Below are 20546 nucleotides of genomic sequence, written 5' to 3'. Positions count from 1 at the left end.
ATAAACGGTACTCACCTCTCCTCCTGGTTCCCTCGCTGCTCAGAGCACCCAGCACGCACACATCTTCAGCACAGCGGGCCGGGCGCCAAGTGATGATGCCAGGGACGTCAGTCACAGAAGGGACTAATGGGAGAGAGATCCGCGCTCCCTCTCTCATCAGTAAACTTGCGGCGGTGACGGGCGGTGGGGCCCGATGCTGGCACCAGGGGCATGCCAGATACAGTTACACTGGCGTAGCCCTGGATGGGCCCCCTAAGAGCGAGGGGCCCGGGGCCACCGCCCCTTTGCCCCCCTGGTAGCTATGATACTGTGGCGGAGGGAAGCATGAAATGCTCTAAAATTTCCTGGTAGACAGCTGCGCTGACTTTGGTGTTGAAAAAACACAGTGGACCTACACCAGCACATGACATGGCTCCCCAAACCATCACTGATTGTGGAAACTTCACACTAGACCTCAAGCAGCTTGGATCGTGGCCTCTCCACTCTTCTTCCAGACTCTGGGACCTTGATTTCAAATGAAAATTGGAACTCTGGGACCTTGTGGAGTGTGTCAATGACTGCCTTCTGGACATCTGTCAAGTCAGCAGTCTTCACCATGATTGTGGAGCCTACTGAAACAGACTAAGGGACCTTTTTAAATGCTTAGGAAGTCTTTGCAGGTGTTTTTTGTTAATTATTTTAATTTACTGAGTTAATGACTTTTGTGTTTTCATTGGCTGTAAGCCATAATCATCGACATTAACAGAAATAAACACTTGAAATAGATCACTGTGTTTGCAATGACTCTATATAATATATGAGGTTCACTTTTTGCATTGAAGAACTGAAATAAATTAACTTTTTGATGATATTCTAATTTTGTGAGATGCACCTATATGTTATGGCCTTGTAAATTAGAGTGTCTATCTTCATGGGTTGCACTTAAATAGTGCTGGGCAGCCCATGTTCTGGCCTCAGCAGCGAATTTAGCTATCCAGGGAATCTAGTCACTTAATGTGTATATCAGTTCTGACATTTTGTTGCTTGTATTTGAATCCTGTCTATTTTTTATTGTTTGATAACTGCACTGTCTGCTAGTGATTTAATGTATTTGCTCTCGGGCACTCGGAGCCGGGCAATAGGGAGAAGATGGGGGTAGTGGTGGCAACCCGGTCCGTGGCTCAGGGTGGTCAGGCCAGTGGCAGTCCTTTATAAGTTTTAAGTAATGTCCGACTACGCCACCCGTGGATTGCGGTCAGTGCTAACCGCCGCTGCAGTGCAGACCTCTGGGGCAGATGTAAATGTGCAGCTCCGAATAGTACAACTCCCCACGGGAAGAGTAGGGCCCCAGGGTAGTGTATGATGGATGATGGAGGAGATGATTCCAACCGCATTAGCCAGGAAACGGAGGCCTCTTAAACAGTTCAGGGTCTTTATTAGAATAGGTAAAACGACCCAGAAACAGGCCCGGCTAGGAGGGGGCCTGGATGTCTGAGAGCAAGTGGGAAGCTGGCCCTGGTCAGAGTGAGGGTGTCGGCCTACCGTGCTCTCTGTGCTCCTTCTGGCTATTTCCCTTCTGGTAATGTAACAGCCCACATTCCTGAGCTCACCGTGTCCTCTCGCCCTTATGGCTTGCAACTTGGGTCCCTTGCTACTCCCGGCCTGGTACGGCTCTGCTGGTCCCTTCTGCTGTGGCGGAGCCTCCGGGCTTCTTAGGCCAAGGAACATACAGTCCCCTGCGGACTGGTTATCTGCTGTAGGATGTGGAATCCTCACAGCCTCAGACACCAAAGTCTGGAAGATTAGTTTCTTTATCTGCCAGGACAGACTCACTTCGCCTTTTGTCGCTGGCTCATGGCTCTCCTACTGCCACACGTCCTCTTAGGCTGCAACACAACTGTCTGTCCCTGCTCTGGGACACCTCTCAATCCAGAGACAGGTTGTCCAGTTCTCTCTAACCCTGCCCCCAGTTCCAGCTTTTATAGGGGCAGCCTGCTCCCCCTACTGGCCTGTGACAGGAGGTATTGCATGCTAATGGCCCTTGACTAGAGGACCTCCCCCTTGCTCTCAGACACAGCTTTATTATACATTTGTGTTATCCAGGCCAGGGTGACACATTCCCCCCTAGTAAAATTTAGTACTCCGGGACTAAACAATAAACAAAGATCATATGCATGACCATAAAACATTATCAGGCAAGTGACGCACAGATTGAGTTCTTAAGGTCACAGTGTGGTCTGTGACCGGGTGTCCATTTTCACCAACACAACGGGGAGCCTTAACCAGGTGGGGGTCTGTCCTAGCCCCAAGTCCTTTACAGTCTTAGTTCATTCCTTGGTCAGGCTCCGAACGCAGTCCATACAAAGTCCCGGTTATTAAAAGTCCATAACCTTTGAGTCCGTACGGTAACTGTAAGAAACTGAAATACACAATTACTAATCATGCATGTAAATTTGCAAACATTTCAACACTTGGCAACAGGGTTATTTACAGTTTTAGTGCACCCTATATTCTCCAGCGAGTGGGTTTCTGCCCCTTTGTGCTTCTGGTTGACCTGCGTAACCCACTGTCTGGTGGTGGACCAACCTGGTTTTCTTCACTAGCGTTAGGGGTAGAGCTACCAGCTTGGTGTACAGGTAGGGCAGGCAGCTGTCTACGGGTCCTTTGGCTCATCGCAGGCATGGCAGGCTCACTGTCAGCAGAGGGTTGATTCTCCTGGGCTGCTGGTACAGGCTCTTCTGCCTCTGGAACTGCTTGCTCTTCTTCACCTTCCGGCTCTGGTGTAGGTTGTTGCTGAGCCGGTTGCAGGAAATGCAGGACGGGTACCACTATGGCATCGTTTATTCGAGTCCAGGACTGAGGGAACTCTCAGAGAACGGTGCTGATCATTTCTTCCTTGTCCTCTGCGGGTTCAAGGTCACTTTGATCCTCTTCTGCACTACGGAGTTGTTCGGGGCACCTTTTTAGGTGGTCTCTGGAGACGGTACTAGTGGTTTCTCCTCCATCCTTGGTGATCACGCACACCTTCGAGTTGTCATGATCAGACTGCAGTACGGTGTAGGGTTCCCTTTCCCACTGGTCGTCCATCTTATGTAGCCTTCTCTTTCGCTTCAGGACCTGCTCACCATGTTCTAGGGGACCAGCAGGGGCGTGTTGGTTGAAGAGTCTTTCTTGCCTTTCTCTCACCTGGGCCAGGCTCTTCTCCACACTCTCCTGTACATTCTTGTACTGCAGTCGCCTCTCCGTATCCCAGTCCGCATCCAGGGAGGTGTCCTCAGATGTTAGGACTCCCATCTCCAGATCTAGGGGCAGCTTACCTGGTCTGGCTCGCATCAGGTAAGCCGGGGTGCAGTTTGTAGCGTTCACCGGGATATGGTTGTATAAGTCTATCAGGTCCGGCAGTTTTTCTGGCCACAGGCTGCATTCCTCCAGGGGCAACGTCTTCAGGAGATCAATGACTATATTGTTCATTTAATCACACATCCCGTTGGTTTGTGGGCGGTAAGGCGTTGTCCGAATCTTCTTACAGCCATAGAGGTTGCAGAACTCTTGCAAGATTTCAGCTCCGAACGCTGGACCCTGGTCCGTCAGGACCTGTTCCGGATACCCGTGTGGACGGCAGAAGTATTGCTGGAAGGCTCTGGCCACCGTTTGGGCTGTCAAGTCTTTTACCGGGACCACCACTAGAAAACGGGAATAGTGGTCCACGATTGTCAGGGCGTAGATGTATCCTGACCGGCTTGGAGCCAATTTGACGTGGTCCAGAGCTACCAGCTCAAGAGGCTGCTGGGTGACGATGGGCTTCAAGGGTGTCTTCTGGCTGGTGCGGTCTTTTCTCCTTAAGTTACAAGGGCCACAGTCCCTGCACCACTTCTCTACAGCCCCTCTCATGCCGACCCAAAAGAGCCGTCCTCTTAGCAGGAACTCCAGTTTCTTCCAACCGAAGTGCCCCGCTCTGTCATGGTAAGCCCCCAGGACCATAGCTGCATCCCTCCTTGGGACCACGACTTGCCAGGTCAGCTCTTGTGTCCGGTGGTTGACAAGTCTTCTGTACAGCTTGCCTTCATAGAGGAACAGCTTGCTCTTCTCTTTCCATAGCTGCTTGGCTTCCTCTGGAGCATCCGGATCTAAGCGGGCATCTTCCTGGGTCAGCAGATCTTTCACCAGGCGGATTGCAGGGTCACTATCTTGGGTCTCGGCCCAGCTGTGGTGAGGTAGGGGATTGATCATAACGGTTGTTAAATCTTCCTCCTTCACGCGGTGGGAGTATTGAGCGGCCCCATACCGGTGAAACGCGGGGAGTTCTACCTCCTCCAGCTCTTCTGGGTCTTCGTCACCTTCAGGTAAGTGAGGCATTCTCGATAGGGCATCAGCGTTGGCATTGGTTTTGCCTGCCCGGTACTTGATCACGAAGTCATAATTGGAGAGACGGGCCATCCACCGCTGTTCCAGGGCACCAAGTCTTGCACTGTCTAGGTGTGTTAACGGGTTGTTGTCCGTGTACACAGTGAACTTTGCGGAGGTCAGGTAATGCTTGAAGCGTTCCGTTAGGGCCCACACCACCACCAAGAATTCTAGCTTGAAGGAGCTGTAATTCTCCGGGTTCCTCTCGGTGGGCCTCAGCTTCCGACTGGCGTACGCGATCACTCTTTCTCTGCCCTGTTGGTTTTGTGACAGTACGGCTCCCAGTCCCACATTACTGGCGTCTGTGTGGAGAATAAAAGGCTGGCCATAATCAGGGTAGGCCAGGATCTCATCCCCTGTGAGGGCCATCTTCAACTGACGGAAGGACTCCTCTTCCGGTTTATCCCACTTGAAGGGTGGCTTTTGGCTTCTGGACTTAGACTGTCCTATCAGGAGGTCCTGCATAGGAGCTGCCATCATAATGAACCCGGGGATGAACCTTCGGTAGTAGCCTACCAACCAGAGGAATTGCCTCACTTCCTTGATGTTCGAAGGGCTTGGCCAGCTCTTGATTGCCGTGACCTTGTCAGGGTCGGGGGCTACTCCTTCCGCACTTACCACGTGCCCTAGGTACTGGACCTTCGGTTTCAACAGGTGACACTTTGATGGTTTCACCTTCAGGCCATAGCCTGCCAGGGCTTCGAACACGTCGTCCAGGTAAAGGAGGACAGTCTCGAAGTTTCGGTGCCCTAGACAGCATTCCATCAGCCTCTGGAAGGTCCCTGGTGCGTTCCAGAGCCCGAAGGGCATACAGTTGAACTCGCTCAGTCCCATCGGGGTGGTAAGGCGGTCTTCTCCTTGTCAGCCTCTGCCACAGGAACCTGCCAGTACCCGCTAGTAAGGTCCAAAGTAGAAAAGAAGTTAGCTGATTTTAGTGCGGCTAAAGACTCTTCTATTCTAGGCAGCGGATATGCGTCTTTGTGGGTGATACGGTTGATTTGTCTATAGTCCACGCACATTCTCATGGTGCCGTCTTTCTTTTTTACCAGAACCAGGGGGGCTGCCCAGGGGCTACAGCTATCTCTAATGTCCCCAGCTTCTTTCATTTCCCGCAGCATACCTTTGGCGTTCTGATAATGTGCAGGGGGTACAGGCCTGTGTCTCTCTTTTATTGGTGGGTGGCTCCCTGTGGGGATGTGGTGTTCTATCCCTTTTACTCTGCCGAAGTCTAGCGGGTGCTTACTAAAGACTCTCTCGTACTCCTGTACCACCCGGTAGACTCCTTGTTTTTGGTGCAGGGGAGTGGAGTCAGCACCCACATGGAGTTTCTGGCACCAGTCCTCCTTTTGTTTCTGTGAGCCATTACTCTCCGCCTGTGGAGAGGGAGGCAAAGGTTCCACGGCCCTGATAGCTTTGTGCTCAACAGCAAACAGTTTGGCAAGTGTAGCGTACCTGGGTAAGTGTACCTCCCTCTCCCCAATGTTGAGAATGTGAACGGGCACCCTCCCATGACGGACATCAACCACCCCCCAGGCTGTCAAAATGGTGGGCCTGCTGTCTGAGTACACGGGTTCTACCATGGCTTGGTAGTCTCTACCTCTCAACCCGATTGCAGTCCGACACCAGATCATCATTTCACTTTTGGGAGGCATGGAAATGGGGAATGGGTCACTCAGTCTTACGCTACCGATCTCACCACCAGACAGTTCTACCTGCTGCCGTCTCATCATGGCTTTTATCTCCTTGTTGAGGACTCTCTGTTGGCTGGAACTAGCATTCACTGCCACCTGTTGTAGAATTACAATTACCTCTGAAAGACAATTTTCAATCACGTTAGTACCCACAGTTATTTTAGGGTGACTTTCACGACGGTCAATGTCCACAATAATCACTCCCTGTGCCGGTAGTTCAACTTTACCAATTTTAATGGTCATTTCCTTGAACCCCATCTGCGGCACGGGCAAGCCATTACTGGCGATGATGCTCAAGTCACTGTCTGGGTACCGTGTTATATCAGCATCAGTCCAATACTGCTTAAAAAGTACATAAGGGATAGTAGTTACTTGCGACCCGGTATCCAGCAAGGCGCTCATGGGGATACCGTTCAGCACCACGGGTAAAACCGGGCGCCCCCCCCAACGTACTTATCACGCCAATTATAAGGGCCTGGTGATCTTATGCCTGGGGGTTGGCTCTCTGCCCCAGGTTGGACCCGTTTAAATTACAGTACCTGGAAATGTGTCCGGGCTGGTTGCATCGACGGCAAATGGGCTGTCCATCCTCTGCGTAGCGATCTGTGGGCCTCCCTCGGAACGACGGGGTCCTCCTCTGTCGACGCCACGGGACATCCTCCGGACTTGAAGCCAACTCGATGGGTCTTGACGGGTCCACTTGTAACGCCTGGACGGTCCTGGTCAATGCCGCAACGCTCCTGGTCAGCTCCTGGACTTGGTGATGCAGATCTTTCGACGGGGCTTGGTTCAGGGCCTGTGCATCGTCCCCCACAGAGTCCACAGAGGAGGGCGCCGCCTTCTGGTGGTAGGTGAGAGCAGGGCGCCGGGGGTTTATAGCGCCACTTGTTGCGGGTTCACGGAGCACCCTTATGGCCCTGTCCTTGAATTGGGCAAAGGTCAGATCAGGGTTCTGAAAGAACATGAGGCGCAGCTGGGTCCTGTGGGCGCTAGACAGCAGACCTACTATGAACTGTTCTGTTAGTAGCTTATCCGTATCCTGCACGCTGCCAGGGTCAGCTTGTTTGATGGCTCTCAAGGCTTCCTGCAAATTTAGGGCATAGTCTCTGATGCTGTCCTGTGCCCGCTGCTTACATCCGTAGAACCGCATTTTAATTTCAGCGGAAGTACGTGTATCAAAGGTACCCCGCAGCCGGGCCAGAATGTCCTTTACGGTCCTTTTCTCCTCAGCGGGCCATTACTTTACCTCCCGCTGGGCTGTGCCAGTTAACCTGTAAGTATGCTAATCTTCTGTTCCTCTGTCAGGGGGTAAACTTGGAACAAACTGTACAGCCTTTCCTTAAAGTCAGTTAGGGCATGGGGCTCCCCTGAATACTTAGGCAACCAGGCCGCTCCATTGACGTAGGGCAGGGAAAATGGCATCACCGCTGCTGCAGCTGTGCTGGTGGTAGTGGGCGCCTCAGTGTCCGACATCTTCCTCCCCCCTAGTTAAGCGTGGCCTACCTTCTGACGATCCTCTTCTGTAGGCCGCGACTCCGCTGGTGCTGCTCCGGACGAGGACCTGCGTCGCGTCCTGATGACGTCAGCGTCGCTCTCTCTCCCTTCCAGGACCTTGCGCAGCGTCGGTGCGTGGGGCGGAGATTCGGGTCTCGCGCGGTTTGGACGTCCACGCCCCTCCTCTTCCCGCGCAGCGTCCTGAAGATGGCATCCGTTGGCGGGAAAACGGCTGAAGATGGCGGGAACCGACGGAAGATGGCGGGAGACGGTTGAAAATGGCGGGAAACGGCTCCGGGTGGTGGAAAAACTCTTCTTCAGGTACGTGTACAGTCTTTTTCAGGCACGCAATACCCGTTTTTGGCGGGTTGGTTACAATCCTGCCGACTACGCCAAAGCTGACTCGCCCCCTGGGCCGTGGGACACTCGGAGCCGGGCAATAGGGAGACGATGGGGGTAGTGGTGGCAACCCGGTCCGTGGCTTAGGGTGGTCAGGCCAGTGGCAGTCCTTTATAAGTTTTAAGTAATCTCCGACTACGCCACCCATTGGATTGCGGTCAGTGCTAACCGCCGCTGCAGTGCAGACCTCTGGGGCAGATGTAAATGTGCAGCTCCGAATAGTACAACTCCCCACGGGAAGAGTAGGGCCCCAGGGCAGTGTATGATGGATGATGGAGGGGATGATTCCAACCGCGTTAGCCAGGAAACGGAGGCCTCTTAAACAGTTCAGGGTCTTTATTAGAACAGGTAAAATGACCCAGAAACAGGCCCGGCTAGGAGGGGGCCTGGATGTCTGAGAGCAAGTGGGAAGCTGGCCCTGGTCAAGATGAGGGTGTCGGCCTACCGTGCTCTCTGTGCTCCTTCTGGCTATTTCCCTTCTGGTAATGTAACAGCCCACGTTCCTGAGCTCACCGTGTCCTCTCGCCCGTATGGCTTGCAACTTGGGTCCCTTGCTACTCCCGGCCTGGTACGGCTCTGTTGGTCCCTTCTGCTGTGGCGGAGCCTCCGGGCTTCTTAGGCCAAGGAACATACAGTCCCCTGCGGACTGGTTATCTGCTGTAGGATGTGGAATCCTCACAGCCTCAGACACCAAAGTCTGGAAGATTAGTTTCTTTATCTGCCAGGACAGACTCACTTCGCCTTTTGTCCCTGGCTCGTGGCTCTCCTACTGCCACACGTCCTCTTAGGCTGCAACACAACTGTCTGTCCCGGCTCTGGGACACCTCTCAATCCAGAGACAGGTTGTCCAGTTCTCTCTAACCCTGCCCCCAGTTCCAGCTTTAATAGGGGCAGCCTGCTCCCCCTACTGGCCTGTGACAGGAGGTATTGCATGCTAATGGCCCTTGACTAGAGGACCTCCCCTTTGCTCTCAGACACAGCTTTATTATACATTTGTGGCATCCAGGCCAGGGTGACACACATTGTGGTCCTGTTCTTGTCACAGTTTGGGCAGCGACCATTATTTCCTCTTCTCTTCTGATGGAGAAGTTCCCTTATCACTCATCTTGTAAAGTGGCACAGAGCGGTAGTCGTGACTGAACGTCTGTCTGATTTCGCTCTGGCACTTTACAGACAATGGGTGTCCCAGTCCCAGTGTGCTCTAGGGTGTGGGGTGCAGCACATTCTCTTGTAGGCCGCAGGCCTCCACTGCCTTCAGGCTTCTTTCCTCAGAAGCCGCCGCACACAATTTAGGGGACACAAAGTTCTTTGTAACAGTCAAACATATACTTGACAGTTCTAGTTCATCAGGTGGGTACAGACAGGATAAGGCACAGCAATTCACATTATCCTCCTTCTTAGCATAACTCCTCTTCAGCCCTGTTGCTAGCTCATCCTGTATTTCTCGTCCACCTCTGCAGTGCACCCGGGACTGGCCTTCAACTTCCATCTATGCAGGTCCCTGTCCATCTTCCTTTGTACTTCAGAGTACACAAAGTGTCCGGCAGCTCCTATACCAGACCTTAGGCTCTGGACGTGACTGGAGCGACTGCTCTGGATCCCAGTAATGCCTCCCACTGCCTGGAACAAGTGACACATGCTGCCCCTAGCAGCCCACCGCACCTGAACTTCACCTTCACTATGCACTTCACTAACTCTCACTGAACTCACACTATTCTGACTCCATGACTAAGCTGCAAGCATAGGGCGCTGTGAGACACCGTTTCTAGGCTGTCTCTTTACCGTACTCACACATAGTGATGTCTTCAGATAGTTTAACTCGACTGCAAGAAGCACATTGTTGAAGATTCAGAAGAAGATTTATTTTCTAGCAGAATACTCGATGATGTGCAAATGTACAGCAGGTAAAAAGACTTTTTTAGAAACGGGCTGGAAGCACATAAGCTTCTAACATGGCTGAAGATGGTGAATGAGGAAGAAGAATGGAGAAGGGAGGGGTTACTGACATCACAGCTACATCTGAGAGAGACAGGGAGAGACAAAGGACAAACTTATAAGAAAGGAAAACCTAACTGCATAGCAACAAAACAGCAACTTAATGATAGTGCAATATGGTCTGTAAGATTCCCAAATCATGGGACATGGCGCACACTATCAGGAAGTGCCCCTCTTTTTATTAACACTAGTGCCCATCCACTGCACTAGTTCTATCAATAACTATTTCCTATCTCATATACTAAACCTATTATCCTTATCCTATGTGTTATGCAATTCAAAAATTCTATAAACAAATTAGGAAATCCCAGAATTATAATAGAAACCCTAAAATACAAATGTTATTAAATCTCATTAAAAGCGGGACATATATCACCTTAAGTGAAAACAAATTAGTCACACCCCTAACGATAGACCCTTATTCAGACTGCCGGAAGAAGCACTTCTCAATCAGAGGCAGGCCACACCCATTGAGTACTATATACAGTGGGTATGGAAAGCATTCAGACCCCTTTACATTTTTCACTCCTTGTTTCATTGCAGCCATTTGGTAAATTCTAAAAAGTTCATTTTTTTTTCTCATTAAAGTACACTCTGCACCCCATCTTGACTGAAAAAAAACAGAAATGTAGAAATTTTTGCAAATTTATTAAAAAAGGAAAACTGAAATATCACATGGTCATAAGTATTCAGACCCTTTGCTCATATTTAAGTCACATGTTGTCCATTTCTTGTGATCCTCCTTGAGATGGTTCTACTCTTTCATTGGAGTCCAGCTGTGTTTAATTAAACTGATAGGACTTGATTTGGAAAGGCACACACCTGTCTATATAAGACCTCACAGCTCACAGTGCATGTCAGACCAAATGAGAATCATGAGCTCAAAGGAACTGCCTGTTACGATGTTAGTAGATACCCTGAAGTCCAATGGCGTGGGCCAAAAGCAGAGACTGAGACAAGAGTAGTGTGAAAGTCTATTTTAAACTCAAGTGCAAAAGATCACAGCAAACAGTTTATGAAGGTAAGTTCATTCCAAACAATACTTCTTAGAACCTAATCTGTAAGGCACGGCCTTCATTACTATTAGGGTATGTAAACGTTAACGATAGTCCAAGTTTACTTAGGTACAGTAATATGCAAACAGAAATAAGGATAGTAAGCAGACGTAGGTATTCCTCAGTTGATTGTGGACTCACGTAGTGCAGCAGAGAAGACAAACTGGAATATGGATCTGGATATTGAAGAATGCAGAAGGTGCAGCGGAGCAAACAGCGATGTCTTAAACCAGAATGAGGGAAATTATGCCAGAATAGGGACAATATGCCAGAGAGGGGCCCATGATGGGGGAAAATGTTATAGCATGAGGTCTGACCCAATTCCCAACTCCATTTGCTGAAATGCAGCCCCAAACTTACAGGACCCTTCACCGTGGTTATGCATCACTATTGACCACAGACACTCATTATTGTTCTGCTCTCCAGCCCTTCAGTGAACAAACTCCCTACAGTAACAACCACATTTTTCATATTTTGGCTCAACCGCGCACATCTTGCCAATCCCCCCCCCTCCTTCCCCGTTTTCTCTGTTTTAATGCAGTGACTCAGCGTCACTTGGCCTTGTTTTGATGTGGAAGATATGGCTTTTTCACCATAATTCTGCTATGAAGACCACTTCTGGCCAGTCTTCTCTGAACAGTAGATGAGTGAAGCTGAGTCCCACTGGTTGCTGCCAGTTCTGAGCTGATGGCACTGCTGGACATCTTCCGCTTTTGAAGGAAAGTAACCATAATGTGTCATACATCTGCTGCACTAAGTTTCCTTGGCCGACCACTGCATCTATTGACCTCAACCTTGCACATTTTCTTGTGCTTCTTCACTAGTGCTTGAATGACACATCTTGAACCCTCAATCTGCTTTGAAATTTGTGCCTTAGAGACCTTGCTGATGTAGTATAACTTCCTTGTGTATTCTTGCTCAGTCTTGCCATGGTGTATGACCAGACACCTGACTGCATTATTACAAAATCCCTGACTTTGCGCAGGTGTACCTAGAAGAATTGACGCTGTTTTAAAGTGAAAAGTTGGTCACACCAAATATTGATTGGATCTAGATTTTTCGTTTGTTCATTCACTTGTATTTTGTTAATTGATTAAATAGATCATTAACATTTCTATTTTTGAAGCGTTCTTACTTTACAGCATTTTTTCTACACATTTCTAAAAATTATTTTTATGTGTCTTTTATTTGCTCATTAATAATCTGATATACCTTTTGGTATTTTGTATATAGTTGTTTTTTTGCTGTTGGGGTAAATTGTAGGATATTGATTTCAGAGGGGTTTCCTGATCCTTTGATTGTAGGAATGAGTGGTATATATGTGCTAATAAATTAGGACAAACGTAGGAAATTTAGGAAAAAAATTGGACATATCGGCAGTAATAACATGCTGATTGTGATGTCATGAAGATGACTTGAATTTCCACCATTAAGAGAACAGCATTGCTGGTCATTTATATTAAGTAAATTGGATATTCATTCTTCTCGATTGTGATGTCATGAAGATGACTTGAATTTCAACCAATCAGAGATCAGCATGTTTCAGGTCACCCAGATAGAACAGTCCATGAAACATGAGTCACGGCCACTGTGAGGTCATAATGCTGATTAGAATTTCCACCAATCAGAAAACAGAATTGCCCAGAAGAACCACCCAGGAGGTATGAGTCATCGCCACTGTGAGGTCATAATGCTGACCAATCACAGAGCAGCCATGCCCAGATTTTCCACCAATCAGAGCAGGCACCCCCAGATTTTCCACCAATCAGAGATAAGCAGTGGGTATAAATAGCAGCCACACCCAGATTTTCCACCAATCAGAGATCAGCAGTGGGTATAAATAGCTGCTGCCGCCTGCCCGGCTTAGCCTTGCACTGGTTGGGTCTCTCTCTTTTTCTCTCTCTTGGTATCTCCCGGTATCTATCCCTCCCCTCTCTCTCTCTCTCTCTCTTTGACCCAACGGCCCTCTTAAGGGCTACCCCAAATGTGTAAAAGATAGAACCAATATTTGTGTTGTTTGTCCGTTTTATGAGCCTGTGATTAACCCCTTCCCACTCTTTGCTATATATATATATATATATATATATATATATATATATATATTTATTATGTGCAGGTGGGCCTTAAAGGGATTTTCCAGGACAAACATTTTGATGGCTTATCCCCTGGTTAGCTCATTAATATCAGATTTGTGGTGGTCCGGCACACGGCACCTCCACTAATCAGCTGTTTGCAGCTTCGGCCGAGGTCAGATGTAAACAGTGTTGAGGAGCTGAAAAATCACTGATCTGTTCACTCTGTAGTGGCCGCTCCCTGGTGCTGCAGATCAGCTCCTATTACATGAATATTAGCTGATCTGCAGGACCCACAGTACAGTGAATGGAGCTGTGATGTTCAATCTTCACACTATTTACACTTGAGCGCTGCAATCAGCTGATGGGTAGAGCCGGTGCCGCGTGTCGGAGCCCCACCGATCTGATATTGATAACCCATCCCCAGGATAAATCATCATTATTATACTACTCATACATGAAGAAAGCGAGGTGGCACACCGATTTAATAAAATCTTCTTTTATTCCATTTCCATTAAAAATACAGGGAAGCGGCGCCTTTTGCGGACGACGGACGTTTCGCGTGTCTATCACGCTTCTACGGGTCGAGGCATATGGTCATGGGGGTGTGCAGGGGTTAAAATACTCCCGACCCCACCCCCTGCACCAAACAGCCATACAAAATGTTACAACAAAAAATACATTAAAAACAACCACCCAGGAGGTATGAGTCATCGCCACTGTGAGGTCATAATGCTGACCAATCACAGAGCAGCCACACCCAGTTTTTCCACCAATCAGAGCAGCCATACCCAGATTTTCCACCAATCAGAGATCAGCAGTGGGTATAAATAGCCGCTGCCGCCTGCCCGGCTTAGCCTTGCACTGGTTGGGTCTCTCTTTTTTCCCTCTCTTGGTATCTCCCGGTATCTCTCCCTTCCCTCTCTCTTCTCTCTCTCTCTTTGACCCAATGGCCCTCTTAAGGGCTACCCCAAATGTGTAAAAGATAGAACCAATATTTGTGTTGTTTGTCCGTTTTATGGATGGAGCGAGACATGATGTCCCAGATGTGTCCCGGATTCAGGTCTGGGGAACGGGCGGGCCAGTCCATAGCTTCAATGCCTTCATCTTGCAGGAACTGCTGACACACTCCAGCCACATGAGGTCTGGCATTGTCCGGCATTAGGAGGAACCCAGGGCCAACTGCACCAGCATATGGTCTCACAAGGGGTCTGAGGATCTCATCTCGGTACCTAATGGCAGTCAGGCTACCTCTGCCGAGCACAAGGAGGGCTGTGCGGCCATCCAAAGAAATGCCACAGAACACCAGGATTGGCAAAGTCGCCACTGGCGCCCTGTGCTCTTCACAGATGAAAGCAGGTTCACACTGAGCACATGTAACAGACGTGACAGAGTCTGGAGACGCCGTGGAGAGCGGTCTGCTGCCTGCAACATCCCTCAGCATGACCGGTTTGGTAGTGGGTCAGTAATGGTGTGGGGTGGCATTTGTTTGGAGGGCCGCACAGTTCCCTTTATTTTTTGAGCAGTGCATATACATATATAAAATGTTCCTCCCCCACCATGTGACATACTGCATACCTCATAGGGACAGCAGTCAGGAAGCACCAGTAGTACCAGCAGCTCCCACAGTACAATGCAAATGTAGCATTCTCAGCGTGTACTGACCAATGCTGTCCACCAGGTGGCATCAGCAGGAAATTACAGGGATGAGACAAGCACTGCATGACAGCCCCGCCCCAATCTGCCCTATACCAGACACGCCCCCTACCAACGCCCCACCCCCGCTGCCATGACAACCGAATTGTTTAATGGCAGAATGAGACCTTATATGAGCAAAGAAGTAGCGGCCGGAGAGCGGGGTCCGCACAGGTGAGTGCCCCCATAACACAGTGTATGTACTGCACGTCAGCTCTATGGCAGACTGTCACCTGTGCTGGATCCAGTACGTGTTACACTTATATCTGTACAGAGACACAGAGGACGCAACGGGGCCCTGTTGCTATATATTTGTGTGTGTGTATATATACAGTATATAGATATGTGTGTGTATATACAGTATATATATATATATATATATATATATATATATATATATGTGTGTGTCTATATACAATATATATATATGTGTGTGTCTATATACAGTATATACTGTATATGTGTGTGTGTATATACAGTATATATGTGTGTGTCTATATACAGTATATATGTGTGTGTGTCTATATACAGTATATATATATATATGTGTGTGTGTGTATATATATATATATATATATATATATATATATGTGTGTGTATATATACAGTATATATATGTGTGTGTATATACAGTACAGAAAAAAGTTTGGACACACCTTCTCATTTAAAGATTTTTCTGGATTTTCATGACTTTGAAAATTGTACATTCACACTGAAAGCATCAAAACTATGAATTAACACATGTGGAATTATATACTTAACAAAAAAGTGTGAAACAACTGAAAATATGTCTTATATTCTAGGTTCTTCAGAGTAGCCACCTTTTGGTTTGATGACTGCTTTGCACACTCTTGGCATTCTCTTGATGAGCTTCAAGAGGTAGTCACCGAAAATGGTCTTCCAACAATCTTGAAGGAGTTCCCAGAGATGCTTAGCACTTGTTGGCCCTTTTGACTTCACTCTGCGGTCCAGCTCACCCCAAACCATCTCGATTGGGTTCAGGTCTGGTGACTGTGGAGGCCAGGTCATCTGGCGTAGCACCCCATGACTCTTCCTCTTGGTCCAATAGCCCTTACACAGCCTGGAGGTGTGTTTGGGGTCATTGTCCTGTTGAAAAATAAATGATGGTCCAACTAAACGCAAACCGGATGGAATAGCATGCCGCTGCAAGATGCTGTGGTAGCCATGCTGGATCAGTATGCCTTCAATTTTGAATAAATCCCCAACTGTGTCACCAGCAAAGCACCCCCACACCATCACACCTCCTCCTCCATGCTTCACAGTGGGAACCAGGCATGTAGAGTCCATCCGTTCACCTTTTCTGGGTCACACAAAGACACGGTGGTTGGAACCAAAGATCTCAAATTTGGACTCATCAGACCAAAGCACAGATTTCAACTGGTCTAATGTCCATTCCTTGTGTTCTTTAGCCCAAACAAGTCTCTTCTGCTTATTGCCTGTCCTTAGCAGTGGTTTCCTAGCAGCTATTTTACCATGAAGGCCTGCTGCACAAAGTCTCCTCTTAACAGTTGTTGTAGAGATGTGTCTGCTGCTAGAACTCTGTGTGTGTCATGGGTGTGTCGCCACGAAGATCGTCGCGACTACACAGCCTGACTTCTCGCAGCTGAGTTTTTGGTGCTTTGTTTTTTGTTGTTGTGAGGGAGTTAATTCTCTCTCTCTGTGCTTGATGAGGCTCAGCCTCGCCCAGCTGCAGTTAATGCTGCAGTATTGGGATTCCTTCAAATACCTGCTGGTCTGTTAGGGAAGTTGTCGGTGAAAGCATTTCTTGCAGACCTTCAGAGTGGATCGTTGTTTGGTGGAGTTCAGAGGAGTATGCGGTGTGGTTTGTTCCCTTCCTCCCTTTATCATTTATCTCCTAACCTGTTGTTGTTCCCTCTGTAATTGTGGTGTTAGTTTTTGTATGCAAGGTGGTTTTTGGTTTTCCCCTTGTACTGTCTCGTTTGTCTAGTACTGTGTTTTGGGCATTTTCTATCCTGTTTCCCATTGTTGTGATCGGGGTCCTTCTCAGGACTAGATTACTTAGGTTCAGGGATATTCAGAAGTTTATGGTTACGCTGGCGGCCTGGACCTCTGTACCATTAACAGTACCTCCAGGTTGAGGGATTAGTCAGGGCCCCCATCTAGGGTCAGCTCAGGCCCCTGACCCCCCTGTACGCTCTGACAGCGTGACAGTGTGGCATTGACCTGGTCTCTAATCTGAGCTGCTGTTAACCTGCGATTTCTGAGGCTGGTGACTCAGATAAACTTATCCTCAGAAGCAGAGTTGACTCTTGGTCTTCCTTTCCTGGGGCAGTCCTCATGTGAGCCAGTTTCTTTGTAGCGCTTGATGGTTTTTGCAACTGCACTTGGGGACACTTTCAAAGTTTGCCCAATCTTTCGCACTGACTGACCTTCATTTCTTAAAGTAATGATGGCCACTCGTTTTTCTTTACTTAGCTGCTTTTTTCTTGCCATAGTACAAATTCTAACAGTCTATTCAGTAGGACTATCAGCTGTGTATCCACCAGACTTCTGCACAACACAACTGATGGTCCCAACCCCTTTTATAAGGCAAGAAATCCCACTTATTAAACCTGACAGGGCACACCTGTGAAGTGAAAACCATTTCCGGTGACTACCTCTTGAAGCTCATCAAGAGAATGCCAAGAGTGTGCAAAGCAGTCATCAAAGCAAAAGGTGGCTACTTTGAAGAACCTAGAATATAAGACATATTTTCAGTTGTTTCACACTTTTTTGCTAAGTATATAATTCCACATGTGTTAATTCATAGTTTTGATGCCTTCAGTGTGAATGTACAATTTTCATAGTCATGAAAATACAGAAAAATCTTTAAATGAGAAGGGGTGTCCAAACTTTTGGTCTGTACTGTATATATATATACATACATACACACGCTGCATATATACGTATAGTGGAAAAGATAAAAGAAAATAACTTACAAATAAAAAACTAATTTTTTTTGCGAATATTACCAATTCCCGTGGTCTAATAACTGCTGCAGGAGCTCGATAGGTGGCTGTGCTCCATATTTTTCTAATGCCGGCATGTTCATATCATCCACAAATATGACGCATTTCTTCCCCATCTGAGGTCGTACACGCCTTTCCCTCTTTTGTCCAGTCTGTCCATGATGATATTCTAGAATAAGATGCAAACTATGTGTCGGAAGATTCAATAGGTTGACCACTACTGCGGTGTCTCATTTTCAGGTAGAAAACATCACATGACCGCTGCAGCCAAATCAGCGGCTATTGATTGGCTGCAGAATTGATGTTTCATTCGACCTAGAAGAACTAGTCTTCTAGCTCTCTTTTCTGGCTCAGAAAGAAAGTCACCACTGCAGGCGATCATCTGACACTGGTTGGCTTCATTGACATCTCCTGGTCGAAAAGGAAGTGAAGAGACCGATGGGGACACAGGCGGCAGCGTGGAGAAGCGACAGGGTATTTTTTTTGTTTTAAGACACACATGGGTCCATCAACCCATTTAAATGTATGTCTGACCATCTAATACACAGATCTTCAGGGTCTGCGAGAGAGACCTCTGTTGTTTGTGGGTCTCCTCTCTGGCTCATAGCAGAGGGTCCTAAGTGGCGTATCCCCCCCAATGACATCTATATATCGTAATGAAGCAACCTCTTTCATTTGTCAGAAGGCAGGGTGATAAAAAGAAGACAAACCTGAATCTGATTGGCACTGGTGCGAGCAGAAAAGTTGATGAAGAAGGGAAAGAATTTTTCTTTGTCCAGATTGTTCATCAGTTTGTCTTTGACGTAAATAGATTTCCCTGTCCCCGTCAGTCCCACAAATAAGAGTGGTCTGCGAAAAAAGGAAAGTAGTTTGTAGGACAACCATAAAATCAAACATTTTACAGTGTTGAGAATAAAACTACTAATTTAGGCCCGAATTCATATGTCCGATAAACACCATCCATGTACGGACCAAGATCTCCGGACCCAAACTCGCCAGCCTCATGGATGTCTATGAGGCTGTCAATTTCAGGTCAGGGGTCCCGCGGCCCGTCCGTCCATCGTGATATGTGTTTCCCGTCCTTAAGTAACTAGCAAACTATTTTCATTTATACAAACTGTGTTTGGTACAGACATAAAACAGACAGGTGTGAATGGCGGCCAGTTTTCTGTGTATAGACCAATAGGGTTTCCTAATTCGACTCCACTATCCGAATGGTTTTCCCATACAATAAGTAATTGTGATGGCAAAATGGATAATTGTCAACAAGGTTTCCTAATAAGAGTCATTTTGTTACTCTTACTTGGTGTTTTTGATGCACATATCCATGAGGAAGGTGTATCTGACAGTATCCATAGTTGGCACAATGATATCTTGGATTTTGGTGCTTTTGTCCCACGTGGCTGTGCCTTTAATAAACTCATTCCAGTGAACCCAGCGCCCTCGGCCTTTTAACTTCAAAGAAAAAAAAAGTAGTTACAACTTTGATAAACCATATTCGGACACATTTGATGTAGGGATAAGAGAGCACTGACACATTACATAAGTTTGACATTTAGGTCCTGTTCACACTGCGTTTATGCAGCATGTCTATTACTTTGCCAGAGGATCTGACGGAATCCACTTAGGTCATTGGACTCCATGTCTCCTTCTGAATTCAGTTTTTCGGGGATTCAATCAGAACCTCTGGCAGAGTCATAGATATACGGCATAAACACAGTGTGAACATGTCCTAAGAGACCTAAGATAATAACCCAAAGGCCAAAGTTATAAGTTGCTGAGCATTAGGCTTGATTTCCATGAAGAAATCCCTTTACCTCGTACATGTAGTCATAGACCAGGCCTTTATCGTCCAAAGGACATTCCCATTTCCCCACGGAGGACAGGAAAGGGCTCTGATCGATCTTTCCTGTGACAATTTCTTTGAAAAAAAGCATCAAACTTCACTCTGCTGTCGGTGTCACAACAGCCGCCAATGGACCAAACCAGGGAGAAAGCAAAACTGGCCTAAAAGAGAAGAAAAGGGATACAATATACAGCGGGCGAAATAAGTATTGAACACGTCACCAATTTTCTAAGTAAATATATTTCTAAAGGTACTATTGACATGCAATTCTCAGCAGACGTCAGGAACCTGCCTCTAACAATCGCGGATGACGTGGCCGGGCTTCAAAGGAGACCGTGATTTTTGCTATATGCAGCAATGGTGTAGCATTGCTGTATACAGCACAAGCGATCAGACGATCGCAGCTTTAAGTTCCCTAAGGGGGCTAATAAATACAGAGAAAAGTTACAAAAAATGTTTTAAAAAGTATGAAAAAAAACAAAAAAAAAACCCATAAAACTTGAAATGGGTTTTTTCCCCCAGTAAAAACAGAGAAAATAAGTTTTACAAAAAATACACATATGTGGTATCGCCGCATTCAGAAAAGTCCAATCTATCAAAATATAAAAATAATTAACCCGATCAGTAAACGGCGTAACGAGAAAAAAAATCAAGAACGACAAAATTATGTTTTTCTGGTTGATGCAGTATCACAAAAAATGCTGTAAGAAGCGATAAAAATGTAATATCTATCGCAATATGGTATCAACAAAAACATTGTCTCGTACCACAAAAAATAAGCTCTCAAACAGCTCCATCGACTAAAAAATGAAAACGTCACGGGTCTCGGAAAATGGTGACACAACCCAAAAAAATGTTTTTTCCCAAACCTCTAATTTTTTTTTTTCACTACCAATCTAATAAAAAAACTGGACATGTTTGGTATC

The 20546-nt window shown here is 47.3% G+C and overlaps 1 protein-coding gene across 1 annotated transcript; it reads right to left on the bottom strand.

Annotated features, from left to right (window-relative positions):
• Positions 1–1536: 1536 nt before the first annotated feature.
• On the bottom strand, positions 1537–19711 carry LOC141224293 (dynein axonemal heavy chain 12-like). The gene is made up of 5 exons (XM_073666903.1): positions 19592–19711; positions 19078–19229; positions 18485–18623; positions 17778–17943; positions 1537–2398 (listed from the first exon to the last, which is right to left on the bottom strand). Exons 1-4 carry the CDS (start codon positions 19709–19711, stop codon positions 17854–17856), a joined length of 501 nt encoding a protein of 166 aa, XP_073523004.1. The 3' UTR covers positions 1537–2398; positions 17778–17853.
• Positions 19712–20546: the final 835 nt, after the last annotated feature.

The sequence above is a fragment of the Phyllobates terribilis genome, unplaced genomic scaffold, assembly GCF_046119375.1.
Source record: "Phyllobates terribilis strain yellow unplaced genomic scaffold, ASM4611937v1 Scaffold_386__1_contigs__length_1829782, whole genome shotgun sequence".
Taxonomy (NCBI): Eukaryota; Metazoa; Chordata; class Amphibia; order Anura; family Dendrobatidae; genus Phyllobates; species Phyllobates terribilis.
The sequence above is the reverse complement of the archived record's forward strand: the minus strand, read 5'-3'. Positions and strand labels throughout refer to the sequence as shown.